A 20,328-nucleotide genomic window follows, 5' to 3' on the forward strand; every position below is an offset into this window, starting at 1 on the left:
AAATAGATAATATTTTATTCAAAATTATCTCAACTTTTTTGTCACTGATCAAAATAAATTCAGAATATTTTTAACCTTCCATTTGGACAAACATAGCTAATGTTAGTAGCATGGGTTTATATACTGTACAAAATTTTGAGTCTGAAGTTTTAACTGAATGGAAGAATTTTCCTTTTAACAACTCTTATTATTTCAATCCAGTTTTTCTGCTAAATAGGCAATTTCTAAAATCTTTATTTTCATTAACTGCACATTTCAATGCTTCTTAAGGTTTTTGATACCACTTTTAAATTAAAAATTATTGAAAATGCCAACTCTTTAAAAGTTTAAAAACCATAAAGTTTATACATTTATGGAAATATCATTTAAAAAGGGAAACATAAGAGATGGAGTACTACCAAGTTTCTAGAATAAAACCCCTGTTGAAACAAAATACTTTGTGGTGGACAGTATATAAAGTCCCTTTAATCAGTCGTTGAGTTCATACTGGTTAATTTAAATCATTAGTATTCCGTGAATTGAACAAATTATTAGAATACAATTCACACTCAGAGGAATTCACAGTGAGTAGTTTCCAGTCTGCCCCTTAATTCACAAGACCTCTTATTCATAACTAATTAGAGTTAACATTTTTCCATTGTGAGTGCTAAAACCATTGGCCAGAATAAATGGAAACCAAGTTCTTGTTGGGTGCTCCCACAGAAGTCAGGCTATACACAGATGATGAAAATTCAGTATGCAGGATGATGTCACTTAATGGGATGGGCCTTTTAATTCTGAAATGGGGCTCTTCATAATAATAATTGGAGTTTAGAGCAGAGAAGCCAAAGGGTTTGGAGGGGTTTGCCTTCCCCGCTACTCCCCAGAAGTAGCAGCCTGTCAGCTGTATGCTAACGAGGTGAACAATTAAACTGGGTCCTATCTGGCTGGCCCCACAGGCTGAGGCTCAGACAAAGAATTGTTTATACACCTGTTGTGTATGTAGACAGAGACATTTGAATGTGGAGCAGCAGATTAAAGCCGGGGATGTGGAGGCCAGGGTGAGCAAGGGTTAAAGAGAGCTATAAAAACTGTGAAAGTCAAATTCTCCAGAAAATATATGAGGGCCATTTGCAAGGGGAATCAGGTTACAAAGAAAAAGTTCCTGCTAACTTCATTAACATGAAAAACTCCAGACTCCAAGCTCTCTGCTGGTCTGAGACCATTTTTTAAAAGTTTATATGCTATGTGTGCCAATTAAATTTTTTTTTCTTTTGGAAGCCAATAAATATAGGCTCATGTAAGAAAATCCTTAGTTTTAGTATTCCACAGAGGCAAAAAATATTTACTGGATTTATATTCCAAAACAAATGGAGCAATCTTTTTAATTTCCCTTATGAAAAAGACAGAATCCTTAAAATTTATTGCTTGGATGATTTTGTCTGCCAACCCTTTCATCAGAAAGAAGGTAGTAGAATAGTTTTTATTAGTTGAGTTCTAGAAAAAAAATTATACTAATGAAATAAAAGGAAATCAAAATTCAGCATATGCATTATCACTTGAGTGAAATTTCTGTTGCTAGTGTTTGATGGTATTGTCTTACAGAGCTCTGAGTTTCACATGTGCCATATATAACAAATATACACTTAAAGTTTAAATTTTAAAAGTCTATTTCCCTTTAAAGTACTTGGTGTGATGATTCAAAATGCTAAGCAAAGACAAAAGTAACACATATTACCAAAGATCATGGGAAGTTGAAAGATGGACGAAGAAATATTTAGCTTTTATGTTCTTCCAGCAAAGATTTCCTGAGCTGGTCAAAATTGTTCTAGTGGTATTTATCTTTAGAATAGACCTTGGCTTCTAAGGTTCCAAGGAATTTGCAGCTATAGATTGTGTTTATCCCATGTCTATTTTTATAATACAGGATTTTGAACTGACCTTCCTCTTAAATCATTGAGTAGTCTGTAGTTAGCAAAAAGGCACTCATGTGTTAAGAATAAACATGACTAGTATGCCTTAGAGACAGGATTTCATGAAACATTTTAAAAATAGATTTTTCTCTTCAATACCATTTTCACAATCTTCTTCACTGGTCATCAAGCTAAGTTCTTTTGATTTTTTCCAAAGTGTTTTGGGTGGAGGATGAATCTAAAAGCTGAAACTTTGAGAATGTGGGAAGAGGGCTGAAAGTCTGCCTAAATTTTTGTGGTTCCTCTCCCAGCTCTAAGATTTTCATGATTCTAATGCATGATGGAATTTATGCGGTTTAGAAGAAAGGTATAGTCAATTTCTGAATATCCAAAGGAACAGTGATGCAAACAATTCTCAGCAATAACTAACCCTCAAATGATTTTTAAAGTAGTTAAGAGTACAGTAAGTGAGTTTTTTAAAGTGTGCATTAAAAATAAGAAGAAGGATGAAGGACTGGAAGTGTGGCTCAAGCAGTACAGCGCCTGCCTAGCAAGCACAAAGCCCTGAGTTCAAACTCCAGTAGTGTAAAAAAAGAAAAGAAAAGAACAAGGATGAAAGACAAATATTTCTTTAAAAGTGTGGTGGAACAATTGACATTTTAATCCAGCCCACTGCCAGGTGGCCTGCAATGCCTAAAACTTTACTTTGGTCTCTTTTGTTTAGCTCACAGGAAACCAAAGGATAAACTTGCGTGGGGACATTTATATTTCTTGGGGTAAAATCCATACAAAGTCATAAAAGATCAAAGCTGTATTAATTACTCAAGAGGGATTCTAAGCTTGATAATTTAGTAGGATTGAAGAATTTGTTGAAAAATATTGGTTCTTGTGTATAGCTCCAGGCAATAAACCTATTTAATTAAAGGCTTAATCTTCTAGTTGACACTTCTGTTACTAGTCTAATAAAAAGCTTCCTCAAGTTTTTCTAAAAATACTGCACTAGCTGGGGGTATGGCTCAAGCCAGTAGAGTGGCTGCCTGGCCAGCGTAAGACTCTTGAGTTCAAGCCCAGTACCACCAATAATGCTAAATATTATAATAAAACCACAGCAGCTAACCTGGTAGTATTTGTATGCTTTACCTTCCTATTTCAGGTTAGCAGTGACTGTGTTAGGTTTGATTAAAGCTTGAGAATGAACATACAGGAGTTTTGTTGCTTGGAAATTCAAAACTTTTAAGTTACTTTGATTACGTGTTACTTTTACTGCTCTCTTAAAAATTTTTGAAGGGTGGCAGAAGAAAAATATATGTGAAAGAGCTTGCCAAAGTTAGATAAATACTATCAGTGCTTGAAATGTGGCAGTGTTTTGTTGAATACAGAGTTGTGCATATTTTAATAAGTTTTTCAGATTTATGTAGTGCTTTCTGGCTTATAAAATGCCTTATCTCTACTAGCTTATTTGGCTTCTCACAGCAACCCTCTCTGAGATTGATTGATTGATTGACTGATTGATTATAATCGATCGATTTGGTGGTTCTGGGATTTGAACTCAGAGCGAGGCACTGTACTACTTGAACCATACCACCAGCCCAAAATTTAAAATTTGAGTAACATTTTGTTTTGATTCAAAAGCAATACTACTCTCAAGTATTTTGAAATTCTCACCAAAAACCTGAAAAGTGTTGTCCGAAACAGCTGTTGAATTCTGATGAATGATACTATATTTTCTCTGTTCTGTTGTTGTTGGGAGGGGGCAGTATTGGGATTTGAACTCAGGCCTCACACTTACCACTGAGCCACTCCTCCAGCCCAATATTGTATTCTCTATTAAATCCTATCAAAGTCTTGGACAAAGCCAGGCTCAGTGTCATGTGCCTACAAACCCAGCTGAGGCAGGAAAGAATCACTTGAGTCTAGGAGGTCAGGGACACCCTGGCAACATAACAAGACTCCATGTTAAGAAGAAAGAAAAAAGTGGACAGCTCTTGACCTCTTTTTTTTGTTTTCATTTTAGGTTGGAACTCATCGAGAAGATTCTGTTAGTCTCAATGGCAATCATTCAGTCCTGTCTAATACTGTCTCTGCTTCAAGCACAGACCTGAACCATAAAACACAAGAAAATTACAGAGGTAACTGTACTGTCACTTTTCAGCAGTAATGGAGAAGAGATAGCATCTCACAGCCAGACTAATGTCTATGAATCAAAAGTCGCCTTGAGTGGGGGATTCCAAACAGTAATGCCATGAGCCACACGGCTGTGGAGTGTAGCTACCTACCATCCCATTCAATCCATTTGGCTAGGCCAATCATAGATAACTGTGGATGAGTAGAGCCACGTGCAAACCATTGTTCAGTATTTAGGTTATCTTTTTATATGTCTGCTTCTATCCTGCCTCTTCCCTAATTACTTCCTCTCATGAGTCAGCCTGCAGGGTCTCTGGAGTTACTGAGAAAGATATTTCTGAGTATTCTGAGATCCCTGAATGATGGTAAATGTTGTCTTTGAGATTATAATTGGAAATGCATACAATTTTGATAAAAAAGCAAGCTGTGGTCAATGTTAGAATAGAGTTTATAAGTAAAGTACAAGTACATAGGTAATACCTAAGACCACTGAAGTAAAGTTCTCCCAGTTATATTTAACCTTGATGCTGTTTTATTTGTTTATCTGGGAAAATGTTAAGCTTATTTCCTTTAGTAGAAGTTAGTTTCTAAAATGTGTCACGTTTCCTGTACCTTGATAATGTGTTAAATAGTGTCTGAGAATGAGCATTAGACTATCAGTTCTTTCCACCTCTAAATGGTACAGTTTCCTATATTTGTGGATTCCTTCAGAGCCCTGTAACAACTAAGGATATTCACCGTCTAGAAAGCTTTTCACTGTATTAGTTGGAATTTGTAAGTCTGTCATTTGCTTTGTTTCCTTTGCCTCTTTGTTAGGTGGTTTGCAAAGTCAGTCTGGAACTGTTGTTCCAACAGAAATCAAGACTGAAAACAAAGAGAAGGATGAAAACCTTCATGAACCTCCTTCATCAGATGACATGAAGTCAGATGACGAATCCTCCCAAAAAGACATCAAGGTCTCATCCAGAGGCAGAACAAGGTATTGAATTTCACTCACGTGCTGTGGGTGAAACAAGACTTGGGAAGTTGGAAGGTATCATGCATTTATTAACTGCCAGCTATGTTGTGGATACTGTGTTTGGATTTTTATCAATGTGTACCCCATTTAGCCCTCACATTATTCCTGAAAAGGAGGAATATGAAGGTTTGACTCCAAAGTTTTGTTTTATATCACCATTTCATTGTCTACATATCAAAAAGAACTACTTTTCTTGCCTTGAGTTGTGTATAGTCTATAAGACAACTATAGAGGGTAAAACAGCTAAAATGAATTGTGTGTGGCTCATTTAGATATAGTCAGTCAGTGAAAATTTGATCTATTGAATAAGAGCTAATTATATGGTGTGACTCTGGTATAGTTTAAACCAGTTCTCAGTAAACTGTGGTCTAAGGGCCAGTATAGCCTGTTGCTTATTTTTATAAATAAACTTTCATTTGAAAACTATTAGTACTCTTTAGTTTCATGTTGTCTGTGTCTGGTTTTTGCATTACATTGGCCAGTTTGAGTAGTTGCCTCAGAGACTACATGGCCCATGTAGTCAGAGAAAGTTGTCTAGAAATTAGACTTAATTTTGCTCTCAAGCATGAATTTAGGTGCCAAATACCTCAGTGAGTTTTATTCTAGTTCTACATTACAAGGAGATGATTTAATGTATTGGTGACCCATGTATCCATTTATCAATAATATATACCACATACAGGTATCAAAACATTGGGTTTTGTATTGAATTTCGGTACAAAGGAGATTACAATGGCTAGTATGGTGGAAATAACTAAAAGAGCCAGTGAGGTCCTTTCTGCCATTCATGTACTTAGACGGTGTCCCTCTGCCTTTTCACATTCTCAGTATTGTTCACCCTAAACATTTCTCCTGAGAAAAATGAATTCTTAACATCCTAATGCAGTCATTTTAGTATGCATTTTACTCATCTGAAGAATGCAAATGAGGAAGTAAAGTCTGGGCCAGGCAATCCGAGACCACTCTTTTGAGGCACTTTAACTTACAGTTTTATTATTTCAAAAGAATTTTAAGGGAAATAATTTGCATCTTTCCTCCACATGCATCACCTCATCTTTTGCACTGAGAGTCAGCAGACTCTCTGTAAAGTATCAGATAGTAAATATTTTAGGCCTTATGGACCATTTTATCTGTCGCAACTACACAGTTCTGCCATTACAGTTCAAAAGTAGCCAGAGACAATATTCATATGCAAATATATGCAAATGAGTATAGCTGGCCCAATAAAATTTTTTAATTGTAAAAACAGGTGACCAGCACATAGTTTGCTGTGGTCATCAGAAATTGAGAGGCAATACAATCATTTGCTAACACTTAATACTAATTAATAGGGTATAATGTGGTCTTTGGATAAATTGAGGTTTGAATCATGTCTCATCACATACTGGCCAGTAACCTTGGACAAGTTACCACAGCTCATTGAGACCAGCTCCTCCTTCTGTAAAAAGAGATTTTCTATTAGAGTATTTTTGTGGTAATAATCTGAAGATGGTGCTTGTGAACCCATTTGGTTTTTGAAGGCCCCTTTGAAGTGAAAGAGTCAGTTACTATTATCAAAAAATGTATTTGTGTAATTTTTGATGTTTAGCCAGTAAGAAGCTATTGTATACTTCATTTTTACAAGGATTGTGAAGGCCATAGAGAAGAAGAGAGATATCTATTCTTTGTGCTCATTACTTCAAGGTTCTGAGAACTTAGTTCTGAAGTGCACATAGAGCTTTATAAAGTTACTCCAACACATCTCCTTCAAATGCTTTTTTCCTGGTTATATAGTCTTATTTCCATTAAAGAAATTTGGAGAATACAGAAAACCCACATACCAAAGTCACAAGAAACTCCTCTACCTAGAATTAACTCAGTGTTTACGTTTTAAGGAATATCTTTTTCCATAAATACATTTCAAATTTGGAATTATAAATTTTATCATTTTTATTTTTTTTAATTGAACAATTTATTTTTAACATTTTCACCTGACCTGAGTATTTTTACAATGTAGGTTTTTTGTTTTGTTTTAGCCTAGCTTTATTGAGGTTTAATTCACAAATAATAAACTCCAGCAATTTTAAGTATGAAGTTTTTGTCCATTGACAATGTGTGCAAAACGTGCATTTTTTTTTTTTTTTTTTGCAGTCCTGGGGTTTGAACTCAGGGTCTCATGCTTGTTAAGTAGGCACTCTATCACTTGTGCCACTCCATCAGCCCCCAAATTTTTTTTTTTTTTAGCAGTTCAAAGTAGAGTTTGAACTCAGCCTCACACTTGCTGGGCAAGCATTTTACCCATGAGCGACACCCTCAAACTCTTTTGTTTTAGTTATTTTTCAGATAGGGTCTCAGTGGTTTTGCCTGGAGTTGGCTTTGGACCACAGTCCTCCTATGTCTGCTTCCTGCGTGGCTTGGATTATAAGTATGCACCACCACACCTGGCTTGTTGAGATAGAGTGGGTTTTGTCTGGTCTGGCCTCGAACCACAATACCCCAATCTCTCCTCCCACAGAGCTGAGGTTACAAGTGTGTACCACCACCCCCAGCCCTGTCTTGCACTTTTGACAAGTGTAAAAGTCATAGCCACTAGCATTTTAATTTTTACTACCCCTAAAATTTCCACTTGCCTATTTACAGTCATTCTCTTCCCAACCCTTGGCAACCATTCATCTGTTACCATAGTTTTGTATTTTCTAGAAGTTCATGAAAATTAAATCATACAGTTATGGTTTTTTCATGACTGGCTTCTGTTCCATAACATAGTCTGAAGCTTTCCTTTTAGAGGCTGTGTAGTAATTCATTGTCTTGATGTACTAGGATATATTGAACTCATCCCCTTCTATTGGATTCCAGTATGTTGCTGATACTAATATTTCTGTGATTTCCTTTACCTGAGTTTCTTTGTGCAGCTCTAATTATATCCTTAGGATGAATCTCTAAAACTTGGAGTTGCCTATCATTTCAAGGTCTTAAATTTCTCTTGCCAGTTTGCCCTTTAGAGTTCTGAATCTCCCACATTTTCTAATCAGCACCACGGATGGTGAAATTTCTGTGTAGAAAGAAGAGATGGCTCTGTCAATCCATGTGTAAGCTGCTCTTCTTCCTCTCCAGGCGAATGACAGAACAGATTCAAGAACATAGGTTAAGCGATGTTCTCATGTACTAGGATGGTGCTTTTGAATTTAGTGTGCTCATGAACCAGTGAGGGATGGTGTTAAAACACAGCTTCTGAATCAGTAGACTTGAGGGAGAACATGATTCTGCTTCTCACAGGCCTTGTGATACTGGGACTGCTGATCTGCGGATCATGTTTTGTGTGACAGGTGCTAGGATTATAGCATTGATTCTTCATGTATATGAAGCATGGAGAAGTCTTTGTGCTAAAACGTGAACTGAAAAATGTGTGTGGGTATAATTTCAACTATAACATTATATAAGTGCATTGAAGAAAGATTGAGAAGAAATAATGTCACGTCTGTGCAGCTATTCTGTTTAGTAAGATTGATAATTTTCATTTCACCTTTTATAGTTTTGCACAGTCAGCATATTTCACTTTTATAGGGAAAGCTAATGGACAATTTGTTTTTCCAGCAGTACTAATGAAGATGAGGACCTGAACCCTGAACAGAAAATAGAAAGGGAGAAGGAAAGGCGGATGGCTAACAACGCCAGAGAACGCTTACGCGTACGGGATATTAATGAGGCTTTCAAAGAGCTTGGCCGAATGTGTCAGCTTCATTTGAAGAGTGAAAAACCCCAAACAAAGCTCCTTATTCTTCATCAGGCCGTGGCAGTCATCCTTAGTCTAGAACAGCAAGTCAGAGGTAAGTAGGTCTAGCAGAGATAGATAACTTCCGCCCACAGGTGAGCAAACGTTTGTTTTCAACTGCCTTGTTGGTTAAGCAAGTTGTTTGTACATTCTTCCAATATGTCTGCCAGTGTATCACCAGGATCCAGTTTTCCCTGTAGTCTTCTCCTATCACTGTATTGGTCTGTAGGCTCCCTGTTTCCCACAAACTATGAGACAAGGCAGAGAACAAACAGCCTCTGGCTACTGCTCAGCATTAGTGCTTTGTGCCTTTTGCTCCTGTGGACTCTGCTCTCCCACGCTGTTGAATTACCTGCCTGGACCTGTCCTTCCTGTCTTCCCTTCTTCTCAGTGCTCAATTTCTTGTCAGCTTTACCCTGGAGCTCATCTACATGACTCTACTGGATAACAGGAAGCCTAATTGCAGCTTCTCCTGGCTTTACCAGATCTGGATGTCCCTTATACCCTGTTAGTAAGGTCTCAGGGCTTCTATGTTGATGCCTAAATAGGAGTCCCATAAACTGCTGGGCTAACATGCACTAGCATGTTTGTGTGTCCTTCAGAGCAAAGCTCACATAGCAGTGATTGAGGCAACTGCCTATTTCATTCTTCATGAAGTTCAATGGAATCTTGAAGAAGCTTTGCAAGTTCATTGTTTCAACATGCATTTATCATATGCCTCCTTTGTGCCAGTCAGCTCTGTTGTAGATGCCACCTTATCAAATAATAAAAACTTCCTGCTCTTAAGAGCTTCCATTGTCAAGCTTACCTATATGTCTCCTTGTCAAAGTGATGAATGTTTCATACCCAGCCTTTTTTCAAGGAACTCAGCAATGTGGCCCTGGGTTCCAGAACTTGCCGCTAGTCTTTCTTCATGAGAGCAGCTGTGTCTTTCTTACTTATTGAATGTTTGTTGCATTTTATCTGAAGAAGGTTCAAAAGAGAAGAGGTGTAGGCAGATTCTTGAAAACTACAACTGTGGACCCTCAGCATTGATTACAGAAAGAAGACAGGAAATCAGTACATACTAACTATATAGTAGCAGTTAATTCCTCCATTTCCCTCTAATACATTTAATACATGAGTGATACTGTATATAACCCACTACTAAAATCAGATACTTACTTGTCTTGTTGACAGACTCTTGAAGTATCTATAGAGGGTAAGTTTTAGTAGACCTAATCTTTAAGGGGTTACAGATAGCTTTAAAATATTCATGAAGAGGCTGATTGCTGTTGCTTATCTTAGAAGCATTAGTGTTCCTTATCTCCTGTCACTTCACCAAAGGGGTTTTTTTAATTATGTGTAACATCCGTTGTCTCACTCTGAAGGCAGCAAGGCACCTGTGTGAAATAGTCCAAGTGTGTTCATCCTCCCCTCTTCAGCCCGGGATATTTTTACCCATACTCCACTCAGCCCTTTACTATCAACTCTGTTGCCTCCATCCAGGATGTGAAAGTCTTATGGTCTGGTCAGCAGGTGTCCCAAAATTTACTCTAGTACAGCCCCTTTTCTCTTTCACAGTGCATTAGAGCTAGGATACAGAATTCTTTATGATTTTAAACTGAGATCTACTCTCAAATCCTAAGCATTCAGATGAGAAATACTTCAACATTTAAAAATAGTTATAACATCTATCATTCTCAGGTGGACCTTACTCACTTGTAACATTTGACTTTGCAGTGGTCTCATGCAGGCGCTTAGAAAAGAAAATCTACGTCTAAGACAGGGTCTAATGTCGAGGCTTGTCCAGTTTCCTACTGACTTCCTGGTAGGAAGTCACAGCTCTCAAAGCTCTAAGAAGTCTTTCGCTAACCAGATTTTGAACTAACTTCAAATACACCGAACTGTGATTTAATTAGGATTTGCCTTGATACTCAGAAAAGCCTACTTTTCTCCCACTTTCAGACTCTGGGCCTTTATTTATGGCCCCATGATCCATGAAAGGCATTGATCATTGACACCTCCTTGAAAGGCATTGACAGCTGTTTGTCAACAGGGCTTAGAGCGCTTCCCTCAGCCGGCAATACCTGTGCCTTGTCTTCTGTAGCACCTTCAGAGTTTGACATAGACACTGTCCTTTCCTGGACTTTCTCTCCAGCAGTTTAGAGTTATTTTAGTAACCTGTTCAGTTAGGAGAACCTCTTTACACCTGCAGTTCCAAATCTAGCAGTTTCTATAAAGACTTAGGTTTTGTTTACAGGGCCTACTTTGGCATCCTCTGGATTCTCTGGCACCCCTTCTGGGTTAGGATGGTATTCCACACTGTGATCAGCCCAACCTGTCATCCCTAGAGACACTCAGACCCAGGTCTAGTAGTCATCCTGGAGAAAAATCAGAACAAGCTTCTCTTCCCAAGCCTCAGATTTTCCTAGATAACTTGGTCTGCCTTGATACCCCAAGAGCAAATCCCATGTGGTCCCTGCTTTTTTAAGTTTAAACCTTTCCATTGTCATGATTATAGTTTTAGTTGTAGCCTTGCCATTTCTGTTCCCTAGCAGATTTCACTTGCTACCCTCAAGTTTGTATTCTCAGCTTTACTCAAAATTCAGTCAGTGATCAAACACTTCTTCCTCTCAAACTCTTTCACAAGTCAGCTCAACCAGGTCATTTTTCTTCTGGTAATAATTTATGGATGGAGAAGAGGACTATTAGATTTTTAGCTTCCTGAGCTCCAAGTGAGTTTGTAGATCAGTGGGTTAGGTTAGTGTGGTTCCCAAATCCAGCTGGTCCCAGAATTACTTGGGGCTTTTCTTTCTCAAACAAATTTCCAAACCCCACCCCCAAGAAATCCAGTTGCAATGAGATGATCAAACATAGTAAATTTAGCGTGCGCACTGATAATACCTCTTTTTTGGATGCCAACTGAAATTGATAAAAATGGCATCAGTGCACAAGAACAGTTGAGAGAGAAGAAAATACCAAATAAGATAGCAAAACCTGCATGTCAGATGGAAAGTAGATAGACTAATGGCAACTGACTTACTTATTTCCAGATACTGTCCAGTAATCCCCTCGAAGTTAGGGTCTAATCTTGTGCTAAAAAGAATGGTTTAAAAATAACTTGAAGACAAAGTACATCATCATGAATTTTCAGAGCATCAGCATTAAAAAGAGTATCCTAAGACTTCTGGAACAAAATTTAAGTAGTTCACAGACAAAGGAGCAAGAATCAAAATGTCTAGATTCCAGGACATAGTGGAACAGTGCTTTCAGAAATCTGAAGAAAATAATTTTCAGCCTAAAATTCCATACCTAGCCAAACAGTTAATCAAAAGTAAAAATAGAGTAAAGCTACTTCAGATACAGAAAGACCTTTAGATTTTACCTCCCGAGTACATGTTCTCAGAAATCATGAGAAACGTAGACTTTGGGTTAATAAAAGAATGTGATCAACAAAGACAAAGGTATGACAAATTCCAGGGGAAAAAGATCCAACATGGAGAACAGCTAAAAGAAATCCAGTGACAAGAGCAGCTAGACCTAAAGAACATCCAGTCACTGAAAATAAAAGATGCTTAGTTGCAGAACAAAGGTTGCAGGGTGGGGGCTAGAACTAATAGATGTTCTGGTTTTCTGGTTTTAAGAAAATGCTTTGATAGGTGTTTTAAATATGTTGGCGCATTGGGTGGGGATTAAGATTAGCATTACTAAAAAATGAAAAAGACAACTATAGAAAAAACAAATATCTGTATCAGTAAGCTGCAATATTGTTGATTTATCAAGTATCTTAACATAATCCTAATACCATAAATATTTGCCTGGTTATAATAATAACTGTTGATTTGCCTGGTTATAAGTGACTGTTGAGCTATGTGAAAATTCTGCCTTAACAATGTTGAGAAGATATTGTAATACAGCCAAGTGCTCATCTACCCACTAGAAGTCAATAGATAAAATTCCCTTAGTGGAAATGTGAAAACACAAGCAAATATGCCTTACAGGTAATGTCTGAGTGCTACTTAACATCATACCTTAGCTGCTAACATATACCAAGAGTTATAAAAGAGCAACACTAGCTTGTTTGGATCAGAGTTGTATGTACTGTATTTTCTGCAGCCTGCTATAGTATTCTGGTTTGTCTACCCCTGTGTGTTGTCTGTCCACCTATGGAAATCTACAGGGTCTTCCCTGTCTTGTTGAATTTTTGGTTGTAGTTCTTCCCAGCTATTTTAAGCATGCCTCCTACATCTTAATATGAATAGTCATAGATAGCTATGAGCAGTGCTGCACTGTAAGAGAAATGAGAGCCTATTTCACTTGAAAACACTTTTCAGGTTCATTTATGCTCTGGTCAGTCTCTCTGATCATACGAGACCATTGCCTCCATGGGGCCATGACACCCCAAGAAAGACAGACTCTTCTTTTTCGGCAGAGGCATACTGTTTCTTGTTAAGAAAGCAGCTCTTGGGCCCAGCATATGGCTCAGGTAGAGTGCATGCTTAGCATACACAAGGCCCTAGGTTTGATCCCCTAGCACCAGAAAAGAAATAAAAGCAGTTCTCAATATTTTTTACATAATGATGAATATGCCATTTTCACCTGCTATTTAAATAAGGAAGAATATACCTCTCTTGCTTTGTTAGTCCTCCTCATAGTTGTATAGACTTTTGTCTTTTCCTAAATATAAGGTCTTTAAAAAGTAGAACTCTCAAATAAAATTTCCCGTTATGTACCAGTGGTAGTAGAGTCAGTTTGCCATAATGAAGTTCTTTGCTTTTTTTAAAACCCAGATGAAAACTGTGTGTACTGATGCATACATTATCAAATACACTTTTTACTTTGCTTAAAAGGGAGAGACATTAAAAGAGCTATGCTATGATGTATTCAGCAAGCCCTCATTCAAGAATATCTAATGAGAAAAAAAAATCACAACTTCTGTAAATACTATTTTACTACAGATTAATTCTAAATGATCTCTCTTGATCTTCCTCTCCATGTACTAAACACTTCTTTATGATGATTTTTTTTTCTTTCTTTTATTTTATCGTTTTTGCATTTACTTACATGTATATCCATTGTTTGGGCCACCTCCCCCCTCCTCCTGTCTCCCCTCCCTACCCCCACCCCTGCTTCCAGGCAGAACCTGTTCTGCCCTCGTTCTCTGATTTTGTTGAAGAGAAATTCTTTGTGATTTTTTTTACTGTATATAGTCACATTGGTATGTAAGTTATAAATGAATACATTCATTAAGACATTTTTAATCAGTTTTTTAAAATATAACACTGTTAGTAACAAATTACAGAAGCAGTCACGGCCCAGATCTCTTGTGCTTAAACTTTGATTTCTTATGGTAACACCCAGTTCTTCGATCTCTTTTGAAAACACCAGCATGACAGGTCCCTCCCATCCAGTCTTCTTTGCCATCTTAGAGAAGAAACAGTAGAGGTTTTTACCACCCGATTAATTGTATCTCAAATAGAAAGTACAACTCAGTCCTCTTGTTCAACATACATATCAAAGTAGGAGAATAGGACATGCACCTGCTTTCGCTTTCGCTTGAGCTGGTGTATTTCCTGCAGAGGAATAGTTGAGAATATCTCTTAATCATTTTATGAACTGGTAAAATTTGAGATGCCCCACAGATGTCTCTCTCCAGGTACTTAGGGGATATCAGCCACATATCTATCATTGTGTCTTAGCAGGATGCTGAGGAGAACTCAGCCAACTAGTAGCAGTACTTGCCAAAATGTTTAAATGAGGATTAGCATGTTAATTTAGATCAAACAGACCCCTAGAGGACTAAATCATAAGCAAAAGATGAGGAAAATCAAAATGGTCACTAAAAATTTTAAGTCCCTAATTTTAAGCACTTAGGGGCTCACTAAGTGCTGAAATTTTGTGTGAATGCATCATGACTTGTCTCTATGTGAGATTATTTACTTTGGGAATGAAGTCACAAATTGATCAGCCCCACAGGAGGGGAAAAAACCTCACAGTTATACCTTATGACTATAATGCTAACAATTCTTTGTTCCTGTTTTAGAGAGAAACCTTAACCCCAAAGCAGCCTGCCTTAAGAGAAGGGAAGAAGAAAAAGTTTCTGCCGTATCGGCAGAGCCACCAACCACACTGCCAGGAACCCATCCTGGACTTAGTGAAACTACCAACCCTATGGGTCATATGTAAACATCAGCCAGGTAAGTATGGGTTTTAGAAGAAAGTGCAAGGATATTTCACCAAAGATTCATCTTAAATTGTTAGAACCTTTGAAGAGCATTCTCTGGTACACATGGGACATTGTAAGGGTCATGTATAATTTGGAATACAACAGTTTACCTTCCTTTTATATAAATCAGAGAGCCAGTGTCATTTTACTGACTCTATGATTACCATTCTCTTCGAGATATTGTAGTATTGGAGAATTGTAGTTGCCTGTGATTTTTAAAGAAATGTTGGATCTTCTGTTCTGAATCATATGTACACTCATTCTCACAAATATCTTTGTAATCCAAGCAGAAAATAATACAGTTACTCATCCATCAGAAAATACTTTTGTTACCACTCACACTTGCCTTTTTATTAAAAAACGCTTGGCTATGTCATCAAGCAGTTTTCTGCTAACCATCTGTATCTTCTTTGCCATGAATTCTCTGTACACAAGAGCGTTGCTGCTTGCTTCCATTTGAATCACTGATGTAGGTTTATAACACAAGGCTTCCTCCTCCTTAGAAACACATCCTTTAATACCTCTAGAATCTATTAATGAATGTAAAGATGTTCTCTGATGGAGCCAGGAATACCCTTCTCTCTGGTGGAGTTGTACTTATTGAAAGACTATTCCTTTGATCTTCATGGCCTAAACACCTCTTTGTGTTTTTGTTGTTTTTTTTTTTTAAACTATATATAGTCACATTTTATACCTAAGTTGTAAAGTTAATATTTAGGAAGCTGAAATCAATGTTGACTATAGTTAAGTACTTGAGGCAGGAACTTTTTAGCTAGCAGCATGGATTATTAGTAGAAGGACTAACTTTCTTGTTAGAATCTGCTGGTAGTTGTGTCCATTTCCCTAGTTTATCAACAGATTGAAAATAATAAGTAAGAGGCAGATAGATGGGAGGGATGGAGCAGGAAAAAAACACTAAGTGCAGTGTCATTTGGTCAGCTTTGTGGCTACCTCATTTTGAGCTGAAAGTCTGGAATTTAATAGAATATTTAGTAAATTATGAACATCAGTCAATAGCTTCCCTTTTCCTGAAAGATTTGGTTCCTATCACCACTACCAGAATCAAACTAAACTGTGATTGAAAATTTCATGGGAGAGGCGGGGGAAAGGGAAGGGAGTCAATATAATTATTTAAGTAAAACTGGCGCCATGGCTCAAGTGGTGGAGTGTTTGCCTAGTGCTTGAATGACCCTGGGTTCAATCCCCAGTACTGCAAAAAAAAAAATTGTAGAGGAGATAAACATAAACTATGATCACAGTATGGAGTTGAATGCAGCAGTAAATAGGTGCTTTCACATTGTCTCACTGTGGGCCATGGATGAGTAGACCTGCAAAGGTCTGGTATTGCCTCCTGTGTTGTTACTGAAATCAAAGTCTGCATAATTTTCCAAAGCAGTTGTACAATCCCATAGCTTGTGATTCTTAATAATGTGATCTCCTTTACATACATATCAAGTAAAAACTGAGAAACCTTATTCGAGGTTTCTCTTTCTGTGACTTTAGTTGCCCACAGTCAACTGCAGTCTGGAAATATAAAATGGAAAATTTAAGAAATAAACAGTTCATCTCAGGAGGCTGAGAGCAGAAGGATCATGGTTCAAGTCCAGCCTGGACAAAACATTTGTGAGGCCACTCCCATCTCAACCAATGGCGGTGCATGGTAGCACACACCTGTCATTCTAATGAAGGCAGAAAGTATAAAATAGGATGCTTATATAGTCTAAGGCTGGCCTAGAGGAAAAAATGAGACCCTATCTCAAAAATAAGCAGAGAGCAAAAGGGTCTGGAGGTATGGCTCAAGTAGTGGAGCACCTACCAGAAAGTGCAAAGCCCTGCACTCAGACCCTATTGTTGTCAAAATAAGTAAATAATTTTTAAAAATTTGTAATGAAATTTCACTCCATTCCTGCCTATGACATGAGTCATTCCTTTGTTCAGTGTATGCAGTACTTACCTATTCTGTATCCAGTACTCACTTATTTATTGGTCACTTAGCAGCCATCTTGCTTGTCAGATCCACTGTCACAGTATTGCATACTTGTGTTCAAGAATCCTTATATATTACTTCATAACTGCTCCAAAGCATAAACTTTTATTCTAATATATTGTTAGAATTATTGTATTATTTATTGTTCTTTTTTTACTTTGCATAATTTATAAGCTTTTTCCTCATAATGTATGTAAAGGGAAAAACATTGAATTACAGGATTTAGTACTGTACACAGTTGCAGACATCCACTGAGGACACAGCTTCCCCCATTAAGGGGGGGTGCTAATGATACCTTAAAAGGAAGAAGCTTGTTTGTAAGTTACTTAGCTAGCACTGCTAATTTAGTGCAAACCTAGCATAAGTGAACACTTAACTTGCTTTGCATTGGAGGAATGATGTTTATTTTTTAACAGTTCTGTACTAACTGGTTCTGTTCTTTCCCTGCCACAGTTCCAGAGTTATCAGTAGGCTAGATAGAAGGTGACCTCTCCTCATAAGGACTTGGACAACTCAGATTATCTGAAGACACAAACCTGGCAGGAGGGAGAAGAAGAAAACAAAACACTTGAAGCAAGAAACTCAAATGTAATCCTACGATCAAAGAACTGGTCAGCACTTCCCTCCAAAGTGAAGTGAGGCTAGGAAGCTCATCAGATAGAACGTCACCCATGAGAGCTTGCACACATCATTTGGTTGCAAGCAGCGTGTCGCTTCTGCACAATCAGAGACTGTCTCGATCTCTCCACTCACCGTGGAAGTTGCCTTGTGCCTAAACTGAATTGACAAATGCATTGTAACTACAAATTTTATTTATTGTTATGGAACTGTAAGGTCTACATATAAAGGGAAAAAGTTAATGTGGGAAGCTGATCTCCACTCAGCTGATGCCAGCATTCACTAAAGCTGTTCACGTGCAGAGAACAAAGCAGTGACAACCATTGGCCCTTAGCATTCCCGGCATACCTGTTAGTGTCTTAAAAAGGAAGGGAAAAGTCTTTTGTTGCCCTCTCCTATCCTTTTGCCATATTAATAGTGTTTTCCATGAAATAGGAAACTATTACTTGGTATAGCATTTCTCTCACTCAGTTTTGGTTTTTTTTTTGGGGGGGGAGGCGGGTTTTGGTTTTTTGGTTTTTTTTTTTTTTTTTTCCCATTTATTTTTATTTTCTCTTTGTGGGTGTTCTGTTTGATCTCTGACTCTGAATAGTTTATGGTCACAGTTCAGAACCCTCCATGCCACCCTGTGTGCATTGCACACACAACCTTACAATGGTAAGCAGATGCCATCTGTGACCATCACCTAACTAAGACTTTAAAAGGGGAAAATTGACCCCTAGATTTTTCCCCCAAATAAACATTGCTTTATTTCTAATAATAACTAAGACTTTTCAAGCTTCTAGATTTCATAGTAAAGCTTGTAATAGCAAGAAGTTTAAATTACAAGGGAAGAGTCTACTTTTAGAAATTGCTTTGTTTTCCAAGCAGTAAGTACTACATAATACAGTACTTGTAAAGTGTTAGCTGTAAGTAAGCACAAAATACATTCAAAATACCAAGACGAGTTTTCAGGCTGTGATTACGGTGAACATAACAAAATCCAGTGGTCACCAAGGCAGGTAGTGTGATAAATGAACACCCCACTCTGAGGCTAATTACCTAGTGGAATACAAGAGCATTGGTCACCCATGTTTCCTTATCCTAGCCTTATTTCTCTGTCCTTTGGATTGCTGGTCAGTGGGGAGGAATTCAGAGGGTGATTTAATCAACTGCAAACCATCTGCCCCTGTCCTAAGAAGATGAGCCAGATTAGCATTAAACAAGTACTTGTCAGTCCATTTTACTATTGTGCATTAAAGCACCCTCTCTCTCTAATCCTTAGGAGTTGTTTTTTAAGATACAATAATCACTTCGAACTTCCATGAAATCTGTCTTCCACCACAACAACCCTGGGAGAGAAAAACATGCTACACAAGGTTGTCTTGGCTTAGTAATTCCTTGTAGCCAGTATCAACAATGGCAATCAGCACAAAGAAAGAACCAAATCACTATGTAACTTCAAGATTTCTGTTCATTTGAAAGAACAAAAACAATTAAGACAGAACTTCAGATCCTCCAATCAGGATGATTCCTAAGAAATCAGTCGTTTGTGAACTTGGTGGACTTTTTGGTTACCTTAATTTACATATATTCTCCAATTACATCGGACTCTTATCTGTGGCCTTGTTCTTCATTTCAGTGTTAATCAGCTAAACAGAAGTTGTTGCTTATGATGTGTGAGTGAACATATGCCACTGCCTGGCCTTTTTTCTTCAGAGCTCGTTGTCTTTTTCGCTATATTAGACTTTGCAGTATGCCCAGAAGCTTTCCTTCATAAAATAGAAAGAAAAAACATTTGGCTTATTTTTCACTGTAGCTAGTCTTTTATACAATAATCTTGTAAGAAAATTTCTTGAATTCTAAATATTACTCTTTCTAGATTTTTGAAATCGAAAGTTTTCAGTAAAAAGTTTCTTACTTTATTTTATTATATTAGGTAGTAAAAATGTAGGGTTATTTACCATAACCTGTTCATTAATATCAGAAATTTACAATAGCATTTTAAGACCATAGTAGGATTCTAGCATACCGTGTAGTACCTATGGAGTATTGTAAGAGCTAATTGTTCGAGATGAATTGCTTCTCATCTTGTTCTCCAGTTTCCATTGTTGGTTTATTGCAGATTTGTATCCTGTGTCAAATTCAAGGTATTATTGATAAACCTTTCCAACCAGCAGCAAGAAGTTCAAAATTTTTTGTGTCACTGTAACAGAAAACACAATATGTATATAACATTTATGTAGCAATAAATGTGCCATCTTTTTTTAACATAGTAAACTAGTGAGTTTTTTACATTCCATTTTCCCCAGTAATGTATTTTGTGTCTTTTCTCCATCTCATTCCTCCAGAAAGGTTTGCACTATGTTTCCTTGTCTGTATTAACTACATTATTGGGGAAACCCTGCAGCACAGATGGACTGGTAAAGCTAAGACAGTATGTAAGCCCACAGCCTTCCCCAGCTTGCACATTTCTCCTCATACCCTTCCCCTGATGGTGGCCTTTCAGCCTTTCCCTAAGATCAAATGAGCAGCAATTAGTAGTTATGAGAATCTACACTTGCAGATCTAGAGGAAGATGAGAAAGGTACAAAAGGACTCAGATGAAGCCTATTAACATCCCTTAGCGCACTTCCATATTTTTTAAATCCCTGTTCTCATAAGAAAACCTAATCATAATTAAGGAATAACATTATTTATTGTTTTCAGATCAAAAGCTCCACTTTCACACGGGTTTTCAACGCCACCCAA

General features: G+C 37.4%; 1 protein-coding gene across 14 annotated transcripts in view; it reads left to right on the top strand.

The window, feature by feature from the left end:
• The window catches only part of Tcf12 (transcription factor 12), a 318,977-nt gene extending 299,129 nt beyond the window's left edge, over positions 1-19,848 (top strand). For 10 of the 14 annotated variants that reach the window (XM_074066031.1, XM_074066034.1, XM_074066038.1 and 7 more), the window contains 5 exons: positions 3,907-4,021; positions 4,833-4,995; positions 8,608-8,840; positions 14,811-14,964; positions 17,434-19,848. In XM_074066031.1, coding sequence (XP_073922132.1) covers positions 3,907-4,021; positions 4,833-4,995; positions 8,608-8,840; positions 14,811-14,953 — 654 coding nt within the window. In that variant the 3' untranslated portion in view covers positions 14,954-14,964; positions 17,434-19,848. The remainder of the gene's footprint in view (positions 1-3,906; positions 4,022-4,832; positions 4,996-8,607; positions 8,841-14,810; positions 14,965-17,433) is intronic. The other 4 variants (XM_074066035.1, XM_074066041.1, XM_074066039.1 and 1 more) reach the window with 1 other exon arrangement.
• The last annotated feature ends 480 nt before the right edge of the window (positions 19,849-20,328 follow it).

The sequence above is a fragment of the Castor canadensis genome, chromosome 2 (assembly GCF_047511655.1).
Source record: "Castor canadensis chromosome 2, mCasCan1.hap1v2, whole genome shotgun sequence".
Taxonomy (NCBI): Eukaryota; Metazoa; Chordata; class Mammalia; order Rodentia; family Castoridae; genus Castor; species Castor canadensis.